The 19,253-nt window shown below is 39.1% G+C and overlaps 1 protein-coding gene across 1 annotated transcript; it reads right to left on the bottom strand.

Annotated features, from left to right (window-relative positions):
• Positions 1-5,295: 5,295 nt before the first annotated feature.
• LOC148776740 (olfactory receptor 4K15-like) lies at positions 5,296-6,339 on the bottom strand. Its single transcript, XM_088840384.1, has one exon. The coding sequence runs from the start codon at positions 6,337-6,339 to the stop codon at positions 5,296-5,298; it is 1,044 nt and encodes a 347-aa protein (XP_088696510.1).
• Between the last annotated feature and the right edge of the window lie 12,914 nt (positions 6,340-19,253).

The following is a 19,253-nucleotide window of genomic DNA, read 5'->3' as shown; positions in this document are numbered from 1 at the left end:
CCTATAAGATTGAAAGCAAAATGCAATAAAGGACAGCAATTCCTGTCTTCATTCCGGGTAAATTTTGATAGGCAGTAAATACAGACTGAAGTGAAGTCCTCAGTCGTGTCCAATTCTTGACCCCAGGGACTGTAGCCCACCAGGCTATTAGTGTCTAAATATCCTTTGACTATAAAGTGTAAAAGGAGCAAAGAAGGCATGGATAATGGTTATAACACACTTCCCTCAATTCGTCAAATTTTAATCCTGTTCCTATCAGGGCTATCCCTAAACCAGTGCAGTAGGAGAGTCTATGTTATATGCAGAGAGAAAAGAACAGAAATTTGCTTCTTTTAGATGGGGTTTCCAGTTTGAGACAACAGTGACTTTCTTTTGCTGAATTCCAGTTGTCAATTTTACATCTAGAAAACAGCTTACTATTTATTTCCCTATTCCAAGCAAACCTGTTGAAAATGTACTTATGATACTTACACGTTCTAATAATTCTCCCAGTCCTTGTTTCTCTGACTCTTCTAATCTTCCATTAACCTGTGAATTTTCATGTTGAATGCATTTTCAATAGACTCTTGACATGATTTTAAATTGGTCTCTGCACTGAAATGTGCTAAGCCTCTCAGGTTCTGTGCCAACATAGTGCAGGCTCTGCTCCTCTTTCTTTCAATCATATAATTGCAGTATCCTAAGATATGACATTTTATATTACCAGGATGCCAGGAAACTGATCTCATTGGAGAAGTGAAATATCACCCTTTATAAAACTGTGAAGTCATCCTGCAGTGGGAATAATTATATTTTACATAATAATTTTAACAGTGAAAGAAAAAAAACTTCAACCAACTAAGTGGTACATATGAAAACAAAATGTTGTTTGATTATCACTCAAACTCCTGAGTAAGCTTTTTGACCCCCAACTTTCTGACTATCATTCGAGACATCATACAGTCTTATAAATGATCACCAACTTTTGGGAAGGCTTTCTCCAGTCACAAGGAGCCCACTACTTTGCAAGACAGTTAGTTTGTTGTTATCATGTTCAACTGGTTCTACCACCTATAGTTGAAGAAATCTCCTCCTTCAACATATTTGTACTTCAAATATTTGAAGATGCTTTCATTTTTTCTCCATGACAAATCTTCTATTTCCTGGACAAATATGCCTGTAGTCTATTAGACCATATTTTAGATATTTTATATGTGTTACATCCCTGACTGTCTTCAGAGATTCTGCTGTAATTTATAACTGGTCATTTTTAAAGAATGGAAGATGGGATTCTGTACCATTCAGCAAACTCAGCTTTCTGTATACTCTAGCAAAAATTTTACATGCATGAGGATACATGCACAATGTCGTATGTTAAAATATTTTCAAATAAGAGGATAATCTAAGTATTTATAAATGGGGAAATTAAAAAAATATAATATTTTAACACAATGGCATACTGCCAACAATTAAAATTGAATTTTATATATGAACATTAAGAAAGTTTAAAAATGAAATGACACAATTTAAATGATTTCACAGGCTTAAATAATTATGGACAATAAATGTTCCAAAACATCCAAGGAAGTGATAAACACCAAATTCTGAGTAGTATTTGAATGGAAGATAAGAGAAATAGTCAGGAAGTAAGATGAAACTTTTTTCAACTGGATCAGTGATATTACATATACTTTTAAAGATCTGAAGCAGCTATGGTACAATAAAAACATTTGATATCTATGGAAGGAAATGTAAATGCATTTAAAATTTTTTCCCTATTCTTTTCTTTATGTCTTGATTGTTTTACATTAAAAGTGGCCCTCAGACTGTTCTGTATGTTACAAGTCTGATAGATAAATGACCTTATGTATTTTTCAAAACTCATAGACATGTAAATAAGTGTTTAATTTTAGTAGCAAGCATAAACAAATAAGCAAACAAGCAGAACATCAACCAGGTTGTACAGGCATCCCTCCTAGAATTCAGAATCTGAAAAACAGCTCTAACTCTATTAGAAATGTATGACATAACTGCACTGAAGGAGGAAGGGGGAACCACCCTACATAACTGGAACATTCCAATTTTAACCTGAAAGTTGAAAGTTAAAAATAATTATACATTAGCACTGTACTATATTTGGTAAAGTTGTTTCTCAGGGAGTATATATTACTAATTCTAAAACTGACTTGCATGTATGCTGAGGCTGAGCACATACATAAACGTGGAGTGGAGTGACATTCAGCAAGATGGTCAGGGATAAGGTCCTCAGCTTGACTGGAAGCTTTTCTCTCTCAGGTATTTTGAATAGATTGTCTCACCATTTCCTGGTCTGCAATGTTTCTGCAGAGGAATCTGCATATAGACTTATAAGAATTCCCTTTTATGTCTTGAGTATCTTTTCTCTTGCCATTCTCAACATTCCCTCTGTCTTTAACTTTTGACAATTTGATTATAATATATGTTAGTGAAGATGTCTTGATGTTCAACTTATTTCGGTTCTTTAGGTATCATGGAAATGGATGTTCATTTTCCTTCTCATATTTGGGACATTTTCTGTCATTATTTCTTTCAATAAATTTCCCTCCCCTTTCTTTTTATTACAAAGCTATAGTAATCAAAACATCATGGTACTGGGACATGTGGTTCATCAAGGGCTTCTAAGGAAGATCAAGGCTCAGTTCCTATAGTGGTAGCCTGATCATTAATTAACTTCTTATAGGTTTTTCTTCTATGTCTTACTGTGATATGTTTTTGCAGTCTGCATTATTAACATGAGTTTGAGCAAGCTCTGGCAGTTGGTGATGGACAGGGAAACCTGGAATGCCTCAGTCCAAGGGGTCACAACGAATCAGACATGACTGAGAGACTGAACTTACTAACATTATTTAGCTCCACGTATTAACTATGTCATCTATTCTAGTTAATGCAGTGACTCCCCCTTTTTGGGCTGCTTGTCTATTAACATGAAAATCCCAATGTGGTCAAGCAGTTGGCAAAGATTTGGCTCAGTGGAAATCATAGTGTATTTCTCATTAGTGTTGTTCTTCTGGCAATCAGAATCTTCAGTATAGCAAAGCCTGGAATTGCAGTGGCAAGAAGCAAAAAATTCATAAATAGGTCACTAAGAATGGTGGAAAGAGGAATATTCTTATTTCTACTCTATATTTTTCAAAACTGTATATTGAAAGTTGATAACACAATGTTACAATTAACTGCTAGTTCAGTGCATACAGGTTCCCTGGTGGCTCATTGGTAAAAAAAAAACTACCTGCCAATGCAGGTGATATGGATTTGACCCCTAGGTTAGTACGATCCCTTGGAGAAGGCAATGGCAACCCATTCCAGTATTCTTGCCTGGGAAATCCCATGGACAGAGGAGTCTCATGGGCTACAGTCCATGGGGTTGCTAAGTCAGACATGACTGAGCACTCAGCACTCAATGCATATATCATATGTTAGAGTTCATTGTTTCCAAGTAGGTATAATCATAATGCTAGACTCTTTTCTGGGCATCTGATTGTACGTTCAATTGTTCTTTGAGCCTGGAATTGTTCAGGAAAATTGATCTCATGGTCTTGTGTCTATTGCTACAATATTTGTCAGAGTAAAATCTGTTGCACAGGTAATCTTTGTAGAATCCTAAATACATAAATCAGACCCTTTCTGAGGCCTTGGATAGTGATCTTGGAAGAAGAACTACAAGCAGAGAGAGAAAATTCATATCTAGAGTAAAATTTCATTCCTGTAAAGACAATTTACTACCACCTGTGGAGGAGGAACTGATTGGCAAGTTCTCAATATCAATCTCTTCTACTTACAGGTAAAGTTTTAAGAGTAGTTGTAGTCAAAAAGCCTTCATGAAAGGGAATCCAAAGATTCAGAGTATATGTTGGTTGCTTAGTTGTGTCCAGCTCTTTGCAAACCCATAGACTGTAGCCTGCCAGGGTCCCCTGTCCGTGGAATTCTCCAGGCAAGAATACTGGAGTGGATATCCATTTGCTTCTCCAGGAGATCTTCCCAACCCAGGGATAGAACCCAGGTATCCTCATTCCAGGGAGATTCTTTACCATCTGATCCATAACCTAAATTCCAGCTGATTCATGTCTCTGTTATGTAAGTACTGGGGGGATACAGAACCAAAGTGGGCTAATAGATTACCCTTTCCCCAGACCTTAACTGCCTTCTCTATGGAGAATGGCATATAATGGACATTGATGTAAAACTAGTGAATGATAGAAATTGTGATTTTTTTAAATGGTGGGAAATCCTAGTCACATAGTCACTTGTTAAATCATGGTCAGGAACTTAATTCAGAATAAATCCTGATAGGGTTCTACGATCTGCTTTCCAAATGGTGGATGGTGCTCAGTTGTAGAGTACAAAATTTTCCTCCAGAACCCTTAGAGTTATCACTGATGCTCATCTATTTGATCTTGCTAGTGAATCCCATAATGACCTTGTATCTTGTGAATACTTCCATTTAATTGGAATTCATATGACCCAAATGGCAGGGAAGTTTACAAGGAAAAATGGAGCTGGTGGAGGAACCCCTTGAAAACTAACAATCCAATGATAAGTCACCAAACAAATGACTCGGAACAGTATTCACAATATTCTCCTGCTATTGCAGGAGAGTGAACATAAAATGGCAAAACAGAAAGTTCACGTCACTATTCTTCCAATTTTGAAAAGTTGTTGTAAAACAGTGCATTGCCTTATTTATACACAGTAAAAATAATTCTGTTCGTTGTGGTATAAACAATACTTTTTCCAACCAAAGAAGGCCCCATGTATTTCCAGTTTATAAAGTTAAAGATATTGTACCGTTGATATCACATCAGTAGCTCTTTATCTTAAAACAAATTTAAATTTTAAAAATTAAGGAGGAAAGGATGTCAAAAAGACAAGTAAACATAATAGAAAGAAGAAAAGATGAAAATTGCTAAGGTTTCTTGTATTTTTCATTATCACCATTAACCTTTACTTCAACTTAATCAATGCTTCCCACTGGTTAAAATGATTGGTTTTAACATGACAGTGATTCCATTCGTAGGAGAAGGGGACGACCGAGAATGAGATGGCTGGATGGCATCACCGACTCTGTGGACATGAGTTTGAGTGAACTCCGGGAGTTGGTGATGGACAGGGAGGCCTGGCCTGCTGTGATTCATGGGGTCGCGGAGAGTTGGACACGACTGAGCGACTGAACTGAACTGAACTGAACGTGACAGTGATTCCATCTGTAAATATGTAGAGACACAGCTACAGTGTTAACAGTCCTGTGAATTTACTTTGTTTCCAGAAATACGATATTTCTTATGACTGCAGAACCTGGCCAGACTTCAGATAGCGACTCTTCAGTTTTGACATAGCTGCCTTCATTTCTTTATTCCTTAGAGTATAGATAACAGGGTTTAAAATGGGAGTAAAGATGGTATAGAACACTGCAAGGACTTTGTCAACTGAATAACTGCTGAAGGGCCACACATAGATGAAGATGCATGGTCCAAAGAAGAGTGTGACCACAGTGACATGAGCAGTCAGTGTGGAGCGGGCCTTGGCCATGCTAGCAGAGGAGTGGCTCCTAACTGTGATGAGTATCACAGTGTAGGAAAGAACCAACAGGAGGAAGGAACTCAAAGAAAGAAAGCCACTGTCTGCAACAATTAGTAGGCTGACAACATAAGTGTCAATGCAGGCCAACTTAGTCACCAGAGGGAGGTCACAGAAAAAGCTATCCACTTGATTAGGCCCACAAAAAGGCAAGTTAACAGTAAATGCCAGCTGGCTAGTAGTATGGACGAAACCCACACACCAGGAGATGAGTACAAGAATAATACATACACGGCGGCTCATGATTGTCATATAGTGAAGAGGTTTGCATATAGCAACATAACGATCATAAGCCATGGATACAAGAATCACCATCTCGCTGCCAGTGAAAAGATGAACAAAAAAAATCTGGGCCAGACAAGCATCAAAAGAAATAGTCTTGTGTTCAACCAAAAAGTCTGCAATCATTTTGGGGGTAGCAAAGGAGGCAACACATATATCTATAAAAGAGAGGTTTGCGAGCAGAAAGTACATGGGGGTATGAAGGCGGGAATCTGAGGTCACAGTGAGGATGATGAGAAAATTGCCCAGCAGTATTGCTAGGTAGAGTAGTGAAAATATGAGAAACAAGAAAGGTTGGAGCTCCTGGGAATTAGAGAGCCCCAGCAACACAAATTCAGTCACCTGAGAGTGATTTGTCTCATTCATTGACTTTGGAAAGGACTTCTCTTTAGTCACCTGAATGTGAGAGAAACAGATAGCAATCAGTGAATTGAGCATGGGTTTGATTTCCCAGTTCTGCTTCATACCCTAGGACTCTAGTTTCTATTTATATTTGCATCTAAATTTTCACATATCATCAAAGATCATATAGAGAGCACGACAACACTATTCAAGAAGGATGGAGGGGAGAGATGTTCAACCACCTGGCATATCCGATTACATCAATTTAACAAATGGAATAAACTAACTTAAAAATGAAATTGAGTATCTGAAATTTTTTTGACATTACAGAAATCCAGTCTAAGAATCTACAGAGACTAATTCATTTTTCTGCAGTAAAGAACATAAATCCTTTTTGAACTGCTAACACAAAGGAAGATATTTTCACAGACTTAATGTTGACCAAGACAGTTAGATACAAAGAGGTGTATACTGTGCTAACCTTTTGAAATAAATTTCAAAAATAGGTAAAACTAATCTCTAGGGTTGAAAAAGCTTCAATAATGATTATCCTTAAAGGGAAATTGGGGACAGAAAAGATAGGAAGGGCCTTCTGAACTGCTGGTGATGTTCTGTTTCTTAATGTGGTTGATAGTTACATAGGAGTATTCACTTTGTGAAAATGTATCAAGATACATATTTCTGCTCCATGTGCTTTTGAGTGTATGTGATATATATTCAAAAAATTAAATAGGAGAAGAAAAGATGGCATTACATTATGTGAGAGAGTTCATAGGAACTCATTGCCTTGAATAATTAAATCTTATTCCTTTCCCTATTGAGTTACAAATTATCTCAACTAAAATGCAAAACCACAGCAAAACTTAAAGATCCAGAGTTTATTGTAAGTCTTCCTAGAGCTGTGATTCATCTCTTCATGCAGTTCTATCATATGAAAGAATATAGTGTTAGTTCCTCCCAGTTTATTCCCCAAAGATATTAAGCTTTTTAAACTCAGCCATTGGTGTTAGTAATGTAGACATATTATTGAATTATGATTGATATTTTATTTGATTTGGCAAGGCTTAAAAATTGTATTGCATAAAAGTAGTCAGTAAGAAATTTGTATCATAGGAAAATTGTTTTTTTCTTTTCTATTCAGTTATTTTCTATTCTATCAGAACTTTCTCCCTTTTATGCTATTTTAACTTTAAAAAAACTTGGAAAAGTTGTGTGATTAAATGTAATGAAGCATATGATTTTGAAGAACCTTTCTCTGGATCTAAATTAGGTCTTAGGAAAGAGTATCTTTTACTGATTTCTACTCATCTGCAATTTTTTAAATTAATGTCTTCTTAGATTATAATTAAAAATTGCCTAGTATCCTTTGAGTTTCACTGGAATGTTTACACATAAAGACAGGGTATATAATGAATAATTTCAACCCCCAGGAACCAAGTTCAGGGACTCACCTGTATATTTCAAATCTCTAATTCTCTAGAAAATCTACCAAAGAATTAATTCACATTTTATCTCAGATTATATAAAAATATGATCCCAGGCTGTTCAAAAAGCTAACTAGCAGAGGTTGAAGTCAAAACAGGTGGCCAGTAAAATTACACATAGAAACAACTTTATATTTAAGGAGCCACCACATTCTCTTCAGTGCCATTCTCCCCTCCTCATCATTTCTCGGGAGTTTCGTATTAGCAAGTCAACTCCAGGAACCCACCTTGATGTATCCTCCCTGGAAAACACCCTGACTCTTACATCCCTGACATGAATCCTATACTGAATCCTTAGATACAGGGCAAGACTTAATATCTAACAAAACCAGCAAATAAGGGTTCATATCTGCCCTATCAGAAAAAGCAAAGTCTTAAGCACAGGGAGCTTCCAAGGGAGATCTTTTGGTGCTAGAACAGAAAGGGGCAGCAGGAGTCATTGTGAGAAGACATTCTGACATCTTTAGAATAAAATCTATTATGTGAGACAGTCATCCTAAGAGTCACTCTCCCATTGAGTCATTTGCATACTTGTATTCTTCACTGTCATTGGCTTATTGGGGTTCCCAGGAAAAGAAAGGATACTGCTTTCCAGATAGAATACTGGTAGAACTGATTCAATCAACATTTGAGCTTAGTATACAAGATCAAAGTGGTGAGCAAAAGAAACTGAATTAATTAGTCTAAGTATAAATCCTTTACTTCTAATAAAGTTCATTCTTCTTTAGTTCATTTATTCTCTAAGTATATAACTGTCCATTTTCCCCAGGGCTCTCTGCCATGAGCTGGTGATAGATCACTTAGGTTTATAACTTGCCTCCCCAAAGCTCATTTATTAATATTTATAATCCCTTTTTTCATTTAGAGAAGATGCTGAATCCTCATTTCCCTTCACTCCTTTTTAGAGGAATTGGACTGTCTTTTTACATCTAATAAAACTACTGTACTAATAGAAACATAAAGCTGTTAGAGTAAAAACAGTTGTCATTGGGCAGCTATATGACTCTGAACATTTAGTCTTTCAGGGTTCAAATATCCTCAAATATCAAATATAGAAAATGATGTTGCTCTCAAGGAGACATTGAAAATGTTTCTTAACCAATGACATCAGTGACACATCTTTAATCAATTGTAATGATTAAATATATGCAAATGTTCTGAATAATGTATTGTTTCAGACCAGAATAAATAATTATTACTATTTTCAGATTATTTTACTGGTAAAGATGGTGTTATCTGTCTCATTTAAGAATGAGTTCCAATTAGTAGATGTGTTCATGTAAACACCAATTTTTCATTTCTTATAATAATTAAAGATAAATTAACATGCATATAAGATTTACTAGGTGACCCTCAGTCCCCTTCTATATGAAATTCTATCAAATAATTATTTCTCCAATACTTCTATCTCAGAACTTAATACTGGTAGATGAAGTGAAATAATTGAGTATAGTTTACAGAGGCCACCAAACTCTTACCAGTCAGGGATACATCTTTTACAAGCTTTCCCACATTTCCGCTGCCTTTACCTTCTCCATGTAAATCCAGATCAGAGATTTAACCAACTCTGTGGAGACAAAGCTTGTGTGTCATCTTCAAAAGGATACTGACAAAATGCTTTCATTTACCTAAGATGAAGTGAAAAGTGTGGAGAAAGCTTATAATCAATAGCTATTAATTCATGGATCAGATTTAGTTGTTACTTCTACATCTTCTAAGAAAACAGACCTGGCCTTGAAGAAATGAGTTATAAAGACGTTTATTTTTAAATAAGTAGGAAATAGACTCGAGATGCTTGTAGACAGGATGGGCTGTTTAAGGGGACATCAACCTGCATGCTGTGTCCTAACGCAGAACTTAAGTAACAGGGAGTATTTGGAGCAGTCCGGAATCTAAAAGACAAAGCAAGAGGTAAAAAGGAAGAAATGCCTCCCCTCCCCCCAAAAAACCCTGCTATTTTACAATTTTGCAAAGAATTTAGCATAAATGACTTTCAAAGACCTCCAGAAATTAAAACCAATTAAATATCAATAAGCATACATGAAGAGAATTAGTGTTTAGTCTCCACTGAAGCTTTAAGTATAGAATTACTTACCCACATATTCTAGGAGAATGCTTTCTTTCAACTTAACCTCATCTGACAGGTCCTGAGAATAGATAAAATTTTTGAGGGATTCAAACACTGTTCTCAAGGGGAGGCTCTGAGTGAACTTAATCTACAATTTCATATAAACTTTGTTTTTAATTAGCAAGAATATTTTTAGGAAGCATCACCAATGATAGTGGTTTTTATATGATTTTGGGTCTGTAAAAATATTGAAATATCAAGAATATAGTGTCATTTATCAGAACCATGTTTAGGAAATATTTAGGCTTTTTCTTCCCCTTATCTTACTTTCTCTTGATTCAAAGTGTAGGTAACTTTCCCCCTCCTTCTCAGAGATATATAATCATTAAATACTTGAATCAAATATTCAAATAATACTTGAATATTATTTTGTGAAATAATGAATTTACCATGTAGTAAATTTATCATAATAGTAGTAAGAGTCTAAAATACAGTAATCATATAGGACATATCTTCTCTTTTCACAAGTAGGGCATATATTCAGCAGGATATTTTGATTTTCATAATTTATTTACATTGGTATTTCTTTGTCATGAATCAACAAAAGCCATTCTAAATTATAAGCTTTAAAATAGCCTAAAACCCAAATCAGCAGGTGATGTCTAAAGATATCATAGACTATACAAGAAGTTATAGCCTGAGTCACTGAAATTTATGTTCTGACTCTGCTGCTGCTGCTAAGTCACCTCAGTCGTGTCCGACTCTGTGTGACCCCATAGATGGAAGCCCACCAGGCTCCCCCGTCCCTGGGATTCTCCAGGCAAGAACACTGGAGTGGGTTGCCATTTCCTTCTTCAATGTTCTGACTCTACCTCTCACTAAATAACTGCAATTTTAGGCAATCTGCCACTATGAAGGTGCACCATTTCTTTTCAAAAATGGATAAGAACTCTTCCTCCTAATCTTTATGATTCTCTAATTCTCTGCCTTTTGAAAGCATAATCCCCAGAATGTGTTAGTTCCATTATAAAAATTATTACAAAATGTTGTATTAAAATAAAAGCATGTTCAATCAAAAAAGAAATCCATCCTGGTTTTAGTAAAGAAATACAGCTGTCTATTACTTTTCAGATATAGATATAGGACAACAATAATAAGCAAAATGGACATAGAATAATCCAAGATTGAAAGAGTAGAGTATGATTGCTTCTCTTTGTTTTCTGTTCTAACTGAATTAGAAGGCTGAGGATAAACAGCACTCTTCTAGTGCCTAGCCTCTAAAATAGCCTCTATTTTGTGCCTCTAGATACAAAAATATTTGTACCTACCAGGAAAAAACCAACATTCTTCAGGATCCATTGGATGGGGGCAAATGCACTGAACCCATGTCTTTACAGACTTCAGTCTTCACCATTTACACTTTGAAGTATCATTGTCCTCAACACATAGATATAAGAAAAACCACCACAAGTGTGAGAAGCTAATTAGTGATTTGGCGTCACTAGATTGTAGTGATCATGGGACACAGAGACTTGTAATAACAGAAATTACCTTCATTAGAGCTGATTGCATGAGAGTTTGTTTGCTCACAAGAATTACAGTACATCACCTTGAGGATTCACAAATGGACAAAACAGGAGGATTCATGGAAATACTTTGTCCTATTGGAAAAAATTTAAACATGGTGGAAAGAAGAGCCATGAGTAGTTTTGCTAGCTAGTCCATTCTGCTTCAGGAGAGTTTTAGAACAGGGCCATTGGGGGTGTCAAAAATTGATGAGGAGCCATTTTTTTGCCTCTGTGTACTACACAGCAGTGTACCATCTTGGTATGTTAATAGCTCTAGAAGATCCATGTACTTGGTTTCAAGGTAAGGCAGGGGAAGTTCTTTTATAATAGAAACACTTTATCATGCTGAGTAGATTTTAGTAAAAAAACTTTAAGTAATTTCCAGAAATTTAAACTTTTTAGTTCAAGCTTTTAGGGAAACTATAGCTAAGTGAAGCTATGATGTTCCCCTCCTTGGGGAGAAAGGACAAAATATAAAATGATAAAGAAAGGAATTCCCTATTATAACATAGAATTTTGAAATTAGTGTGGACACTAAAGTCAGCTAGTCCGACATCTTAAATTTATAGATTGGTTGAAAGAGCTCTCGAAGAATTACTGTTTGATTCAGTTGATACTGACCAATACCACTTTCTAACCCCTTGCCAAATGTCCTTTCTTCTCTACCATCATTCCTCTTCCACAGTTTGGAACATTTTGATGTCATGATTAGAGCTAAACTGATTATTCATCTCTTCCCAGACACATGCATCTAAAGCACTCCTAAATGTTTTGTTGACAAGTACTTCCTAGTACCCTTGATATCTATCATTTCTACTATCCTTTTCCTGTAGATAATTTCCAAAAGTCTGTCATTTGAAATCATTTTCTTCTTAGGGTCTCCTGCTGGATGATTAATACATTTAAGTAACTTTACTCCCTTATAAGAAAGAGCCCTAAATATACACCTCTAAAGTTCCAAAATGTATCACAAGACATCTCTGAACCACAAATTTGTCATCTCCAAAACGTCCAACTCTTTGTGACCCCATGAACTATACAGTCCATGGAATTCTCCAGGCCAGAATACTGGAGTGGGTAGCCTTTCCTTCTCCAGGGGATCTTCCCAACCCAAGGATCTAATCCAGGTCTCCATTATTGCAGGCAGATTCTTTATCAGTTGAGCCACCAGGGAAGCCCAAGAATACTGGAAAGGGTAGCCTATCCCTTCTCCAGCAGACCTTCCCCACTCAGGAATCAAACCAGGGTCTGCTGCATTGCAGGTGGATTCTTTATCATCTGAGCTAAAAGGGAAACCCTCCAAATTAATACATTTTCCCTAAATATATCTTTACTATAATACCAATACTATTAATGTTATCCTTATCATTCTAGGAAACATTTAGGCTCAAAATCATCAATATGGGTGATATCTACTTCTCTAATATTCCTATACTTAATTCCTAAATATCATTTATTTTGATGGGATCACCCTGTTTATATAGGTTTTTTTTTTAATGCCTAGTGTTTTCTAAACATGAATCATGAACCTTTCCCCTGGTTGTTACATGTAATTTGCACATTTCATTTTTGGCAGATGCATCCTCCTCCAAATTTGTAGATTTAATAAAATAATTATTCCCACATTGTAGAAAATTTAAAGTCTGTTTCTTAACTGAATGTGTGCTTTAAAATAAACTTAGAAGAAATGGGGTCATTCTCCATCCCCCTTCTGATGTCTTTGTCAGAAGCTTTCTCTGTCCCTTTTCTTACTTTAATAAAACTCTGCTACCCAAAAGCTCTTGAGTGAGCAAGCCTGGTCCCTGGGCCCGATGTTAAATCTTCTTCGGAGATCACAAATCTGACGTCTTTCACAGTAAGCTAGCATCTTGGGGGTTTGTCCGGGATCTTCAAGACAAGGTAAGCACACTCAGAGCTCTAGTCTCTCTGCTTTCTCAGTCTGCACGTTTTCTGCTTTCTTTTATTAACTCTATGGTGTGCTTGTATGAATGAATGACACGCCCTGCATTAAACAAGTGATGAGCCCTGCTTGTGGTTTTGCAGTGCCTTGTAGTGACTGAAGGCAGTCCCAAAAAGGGGAATCTTGCGGGGATTTATACCGACCTGTCAGTGCCAAGAGACACCCAATGTCCCTGAGAGGGGAGAAGCCAGAAATGGGCAAAGCATGTGGACCTAACTTTCCTTTCTCGGTCAACTATTCCTGGTCTCTTTGACCATTTCGTAATTGCATGGGGAATTAGAACTACTAACCTAATCTGTCAGATCATAGACTTTCTAGGGACTTGTGATCCATGCTGTTACTATGTACTTTCACTTAGACCCCAAGTATGGAAGCGCCTAGCTTTGCTAGGAGCTGAAAGTTACTAGGAGCATGTATGGAGTGAGCTGGAAGTCTAGCTCCAGGGATATCTCTCAGGCTAGAGATTACTCTCTTGGCTGCCTGCCTCAGGGGCCAGCAGCCTGAAAGTGAGTCTTTGTCATGGCTGTGCTGCCTATCTATATGGAGAGAAGCACTGCTGGTGACCATGAGGATTTTGAGGACACAGATCAGAAATTGCCAGGATCTGTTCAGACTGGAAGTACAGTGGGCTTCTTCCTTTGGTAGCGCTAGCTCTTAGTGGACCAGAGGAGGCTCTCAGGTGGCTTTTGTCTCAATTCCTTAGATATTCTTTTGTGGAATCTGTGGGAATGAACTGGAAGGATTGGCCCTAATAGCTTGAGGACAAAAATCACTTTTTCCTCACTGGCCGACCCTCCACCACCTCTTTTGCTATCATATATACTGTCGTGGTGACACTGAGAAGGGCCATCTTGGTTGTTGCTCGCCCCTTTATGACTCACCGCTTCTACTGCGGTTAGGACTGTACTCGGGAATGTGCACAGACACACGTAAGACGGATGCTTCCCCTAGTAGTCCTAGCTTGGGAAACATTCCAGAAAGCTACTCTGCTCCACCCCGGTGGCATTAGAGAAAAGGGCAAATCAAACAAAGGTCTTGGTTGTATGGAAATAAATCAATCTGGGATACCATCAGGTCTACCCCTGGTGCATCTCCACCCCGCCGAGGTGGTAGAACCAGATAAGAACTGGTATGAGTAAGATGCCTGCATCAGTAAGGGACAGACTAAGTCTGACCAGGGAAGGGATGCTTTGGTGGCAAGTCTGTCTACACCCCCATCTAGAGCAGGGAGGGACGTCTCTGGTGGAAAGAAGCCATGGCTGTGGATGCCGCTTTTTTCTCTCTTACAGGTGGGAGAACCACACCTTTAATATGTGTTTTAAAAAACAAGCTGGGACAAGTTTGATCCCCCGAGTTTAAAAAGACATATCTGATCTTCTTCTGTGATACTGAATGACCACAGTATCCTTTGGAAGACGGGAAACGCTGACCTGCTAAAGGATCTCAAATATTACTGTTTTACAACTAGACCGGTTCTGTAGAAAATAAGGGAAATTGGCAGAAGTGACATATGTGTTGCTCTTTATCTCTCTGAAAGACATGCCAGACTATGTCCTAAGGGTGCAGATTTGCATGTGAAACCTTCAGCTCCCTCCTGTTCTCTTACTTTACCCCTTTATCTGGGGCTCCCAACTGAACAGACTGAAAATCAGGGCAACTTTCTAGGAAGGGTTGCCTCAGTCTCGGTAGAATTTCAAACAGTCCCAGTTTCGGTCAAGACTATTTAGAGGATCCAAAAAGTACATAGAAGACTTTCCAGGACTAACTTTATGACCTTACTTGAAGAGATGTTATGTATGTCTTGGGACAGACACTGATTCCTGACTCGAAAACTTGAGTTTTGGGGGAAGTTAGTACTTTTGGAGATGAATGGCTTGAACGTGAGACAAGGGGAAAGAGCGAACACAGAATAGCCCTCCTTCCAACTGGGAGCCAAGTAGTTCCAATAACAGAGCTGCTTTGCTGGATGTACTCTTGAAGGACTTAAGCAAGCACACACTCCTGGTAAATTCCTAGATAGACCATGGGAGGTCTCCACAAGTTTACTGATGTTGATCTTGAAAGTGCAGAAGGAGGAATGATCTTAAAAGATAGAGTTCTCATTCAGCCAGCTCCAGATATCTTCCCTAAGTCAGAAAAACAGGAGTTTGGACCAAATCAGTCTTCAGAAAAGCTGTTGCAGCTGGCTCAGACAGGATATTATGGTAGAAAATAAGAGGCAAAAAAGAACCAGGAAAAAGACTGAAGCCCCAATAATGGCTGTTAGACCTGCTCTGAAACAGCCTGAGAAAAAAATGCCCAGAGGGACCCAGGTGAAAAGGGACGGACTTGTTATTACCGTGGAAAGGAGGGGCATCTCAAGCGGGATTGCCCTCAGGCATCTAAGCCATCCCCAGCTCCATGTCCTGTCTGCAAAGGACCATACTGGAGAAGAGACTGTCCTCTGAAGTGTAGGCCCCAGGGTTTGTACTCTCACCACTATCGGGATCGAAGGTGCCTGGGGGTCCACACACAAGCTCCCATCCTAGTAACACCTGAGGAACCTTGAGTATTAATAACTGTGGAGGGCCAATAAGTTGATTTTCTTTTGGACACTGGGGCAACTTTCTGCTCACTAAAGCCCCTGGTCTGCTTTCTTCCTGATCCACTACCATAATGGGGCTATCTGGACGAGTCAAATATTTTTCAGTCATTGATTTGAAGGATGCTTTCTAGAGTTAAATCTATATTAGATCATCTTCTACCTATTACTTTAAGACAATTGAGAGGATTCTTGGACATTACAGGCTATGGCCACATATGGATTCCAGGTTATAGGGAACTTGCCTGGCCTTTATATAGACTTACAATTGAGACTCAGCAGGCCCAAACTGACAAGCTGGTTTGGTCTCTAGCTACTCAAAAGGCCTTTGCTGCTGCTGCTGCTAAGTCGCCTCAGTCATGTCCGACTTTGTGCAACCCCATAGATGGCAGCCCACCAGGCTCCCCCATCCCTGGGATTCTCCAGTCAAGAACACTGGAGTGGTTTGCCATTTTCTTCTCCAATGCATGAAAGTGAAAAGTGAAAGTGAAGTCGCTCAGTCGTGTCCGACTCTTTGCGACCCCATGGACTGTATCCCACCAGGCTCCTCTGTCCATGGGATTTTCCAGGCAAGAATACTGTAGTGGGGTGCCATTGCCTTCTCCCAAAAGGCTTTTAAGGCTCTTCAAATTGCTCTTTTGCAGGCTCCAACTTTGAGCTTGCCCACAGGATCAGAGTTTAGTTTGTTTGTTACTGAAAAAAAGGCTATGGCCACATTATTTAAGGGTAATTGTTACTATTGTTTTACTAATGCCTAAAGTTCAACCCACTCCAGTACTCTTGCCTGGAAAATCCCATGGCTGGAGGAGCCTAGTAGGCTGCAGTCCATGGGGTCGCAGAGAGTCGGACAGGACTGAGCGACTTCACTTTCACTGTTCACTTTCACACATTGGAGAAGGAAATGGCAACCCACTCCAGTGTTCTTGCCTGGAGAATCCCAGGGACGGGGGAGCCTGGTGGGCTGCCGTCTATGGGGTCGCACAGAATCGGATACGACTGAAGCGACTTAGCAGCAGCAGCAGCAGCAAAGCTCATAAAGAATTGATGATTTTGAACTGTGGTGCTGGAGAAGACTCTTGAGAGTCCCTTGGACTGCAAGGAGATCCAACCAGTCCATTCTTAAGGATATCAACCCTGGCTGTTATTTGGAAGGACTGACACTGAAGCTGAAACTCCAATACTTTGGCCACCTCATGCGACGAGTTGACTCACTGGAAAAGACTCTGATGCTGGGAGGGATTGGGGGTGGGAGGAGACGGGGACGACAGAGAATGAGATGGCTGGATGGCATCACCGACTCGATGGACATGAGTTTGAGTGAACTCCGGGAGTTGGTGATGGACAGGGAGGCCTGCGTGCTGTGATTCATGGGGTCGCAGAGAGTCGGAAGAGTCGGACACGACTGAGCGACTGAACTGAACTGAACTGAGCTGCTGTTTGAGCCAGGAACCAAGATGGGCCTGAGAATCTATGTTGGCTTGCTCTGCTGACTCCAAAAGCCCTGAGTCTGCAGTTTGACCCTCAAGACAATGCCTTCCTGTCCTGAGCTCGTTCCTATGCTGCATTCCACAATCAACATAATTGCTAGGTCTACAGAGTACTTCCCTTCTCATCAATTGAAGGCTTCCCATGATGGGTTTCTCCGCTTCAAGGAAAGGACTTTCTTCAACTCTGTGATGACATCTAACAATCCTAAGATGGACTGGTGTAACATATTGTACCTTAACTATGGGCACAATGTGACTTTCAACTTTGACTATACATTATCTTAGTTTAATGACTATTTTGCTGCACTTACGAAGGTAAGTGGGTCTAGATCTGGTGGTTTTTTACCTGATGTTTATCAAATATGGGATGAGGTCACATGGGTAACTCCTATAAAGGGACACCTACTATCTAATGCTCTCATATGCTGGGAACAAATAAAGCCTTCCCAGAAGTTAGCTGACAACTTAATTATAATGATTAGAAACAATTGGGATTTTTGCCTCAAGAAATATGCAGTGTGATCATTCCTGTGTTTTCCAATCCCAGCTCAAGTCCTCCTTTTGCCTGGCCAGGCACTGATTGGGACTGGATCCCTCAGTCACGCTGGCTTGCACCAAATGGGATCTACTGGATATGAGGCTCTTACCTATGGGCGTGGCTTCCCCCTGGTTGGATAGGGAGATGCACCCTAGGTCTAGCTTTTACTCTTGGCTTCATATTTTCAGAGCTTCCAGAGAAGCCTACTAATCTGCCACACCTTAAAACTCATTGGGCAAGATATGTATTTCACTGGCATGATTATCTGGCTGCAATATTAGTTCCATCTCTGGGAACTACAGATCAGATGTTATGCCATGAGTTGATGCTCTGACTAACTTTCAGCCTTTAATGCTGAACAAATACAAATTAGAAAGGCAGTTTTACAAAACAGATTGGCCTTAGATATTCTAAGGGCTGCACAAGGAGGAACTCGTGCCATTATTCATATCCAATATGAGTACTAATGTTACTCACTTTACTAAACACATGAACAAGATGATTCAGGATATGGATTCTCCTGAAGCCTCAGTCACCTCACTTTGGGAAACATTAAGTAGCTCCCCACGGTGGAAAACTATCTTAATCTTAATAAGTCTAATTGTTCTGTCTTTACTGTTTGTTTTCTGCATCTGTAACTGTGTAACTGGACTTGCTTTTAACCGTTTGAAAGCTTTTAAGTTACAAATGGTTGGTTGTTCAGGCTCCTAGGAGTGCCACAGACTGCTCCAACTTGGGGCCTCTTGATCAGAAACCCTCAATATGAGGGTTAGGAGAATGTATTGCCTCAACAATTTAGGGCCAGCACCCCATCACAGCAGGAAGTAGTTATGGAATGAAAACGATGCCCCTTTCCCTTGGCAACATAATTCTCTTAAAAGAAAAGAAGGGAATGGGAGAGTCAATTCCTAGGCAAGTTGATAAGAACTCTGGGGTTCCACGAGGAGGAGAAAGGGGTCTGAGGCTCTTGAAACAGAGATAGTGGTCTGGAATTCTAAAGGAGGCAGAAAGGACAACCATCTTTTTTTCCTATACATTCCTTAGTCACATAAATAGTTTTTTTCTTTCAGCTGAGAACTCATGATTATACAACAAACAATTCAGTTTGAACACTGTCATAAGGATTATATAACAACAATGTATCCTGCTTAAGGACAGTTTCTCCTTCCTGAAAATCTTCTTGCTCTTGAGTGTCCAAGAGTCTCAGGGTCGGTGGTGGCCTGCTGCAGGCTTGGGGGCACTGCCTGCAGCAGTGCGTGAATGGGACCTTTTGAAGGAGGTTACCATTATCTTGAGAGTCCCTTGGACTGCAAGGAGATCCAACCAGTCCATTCTAAAGGAGATCAATCCT

This window comes from Moschus berezovskii, chromosome 9, assembly GCF_049115385.1.
Source record: "Moschus berezovskii isolate FMDL1 chromosome 9, NW_MosBer_1.0, whole genome shotgun sequence".
Taxonomy (NCBI): domain Eukaryota; kingdom Metazoa; phylum Chordata; class Mammalia; order Artiodactyla; family Moschidae; genus Moschus; species Moschus berezovskii.
This window is presented reverse-complemented; position numbering and strand designations above follow the sequence as displayed.

What these genes read in the sequence shown, in the direction of transcription:
- LOC148776740 (XM_088840384.1), bottom strand. Translation starts at nt 6,339, where the DNA reads ATGAAGCAGAACTGGGAAATCAAACCCATGCTCAATTCACTGATTGCT.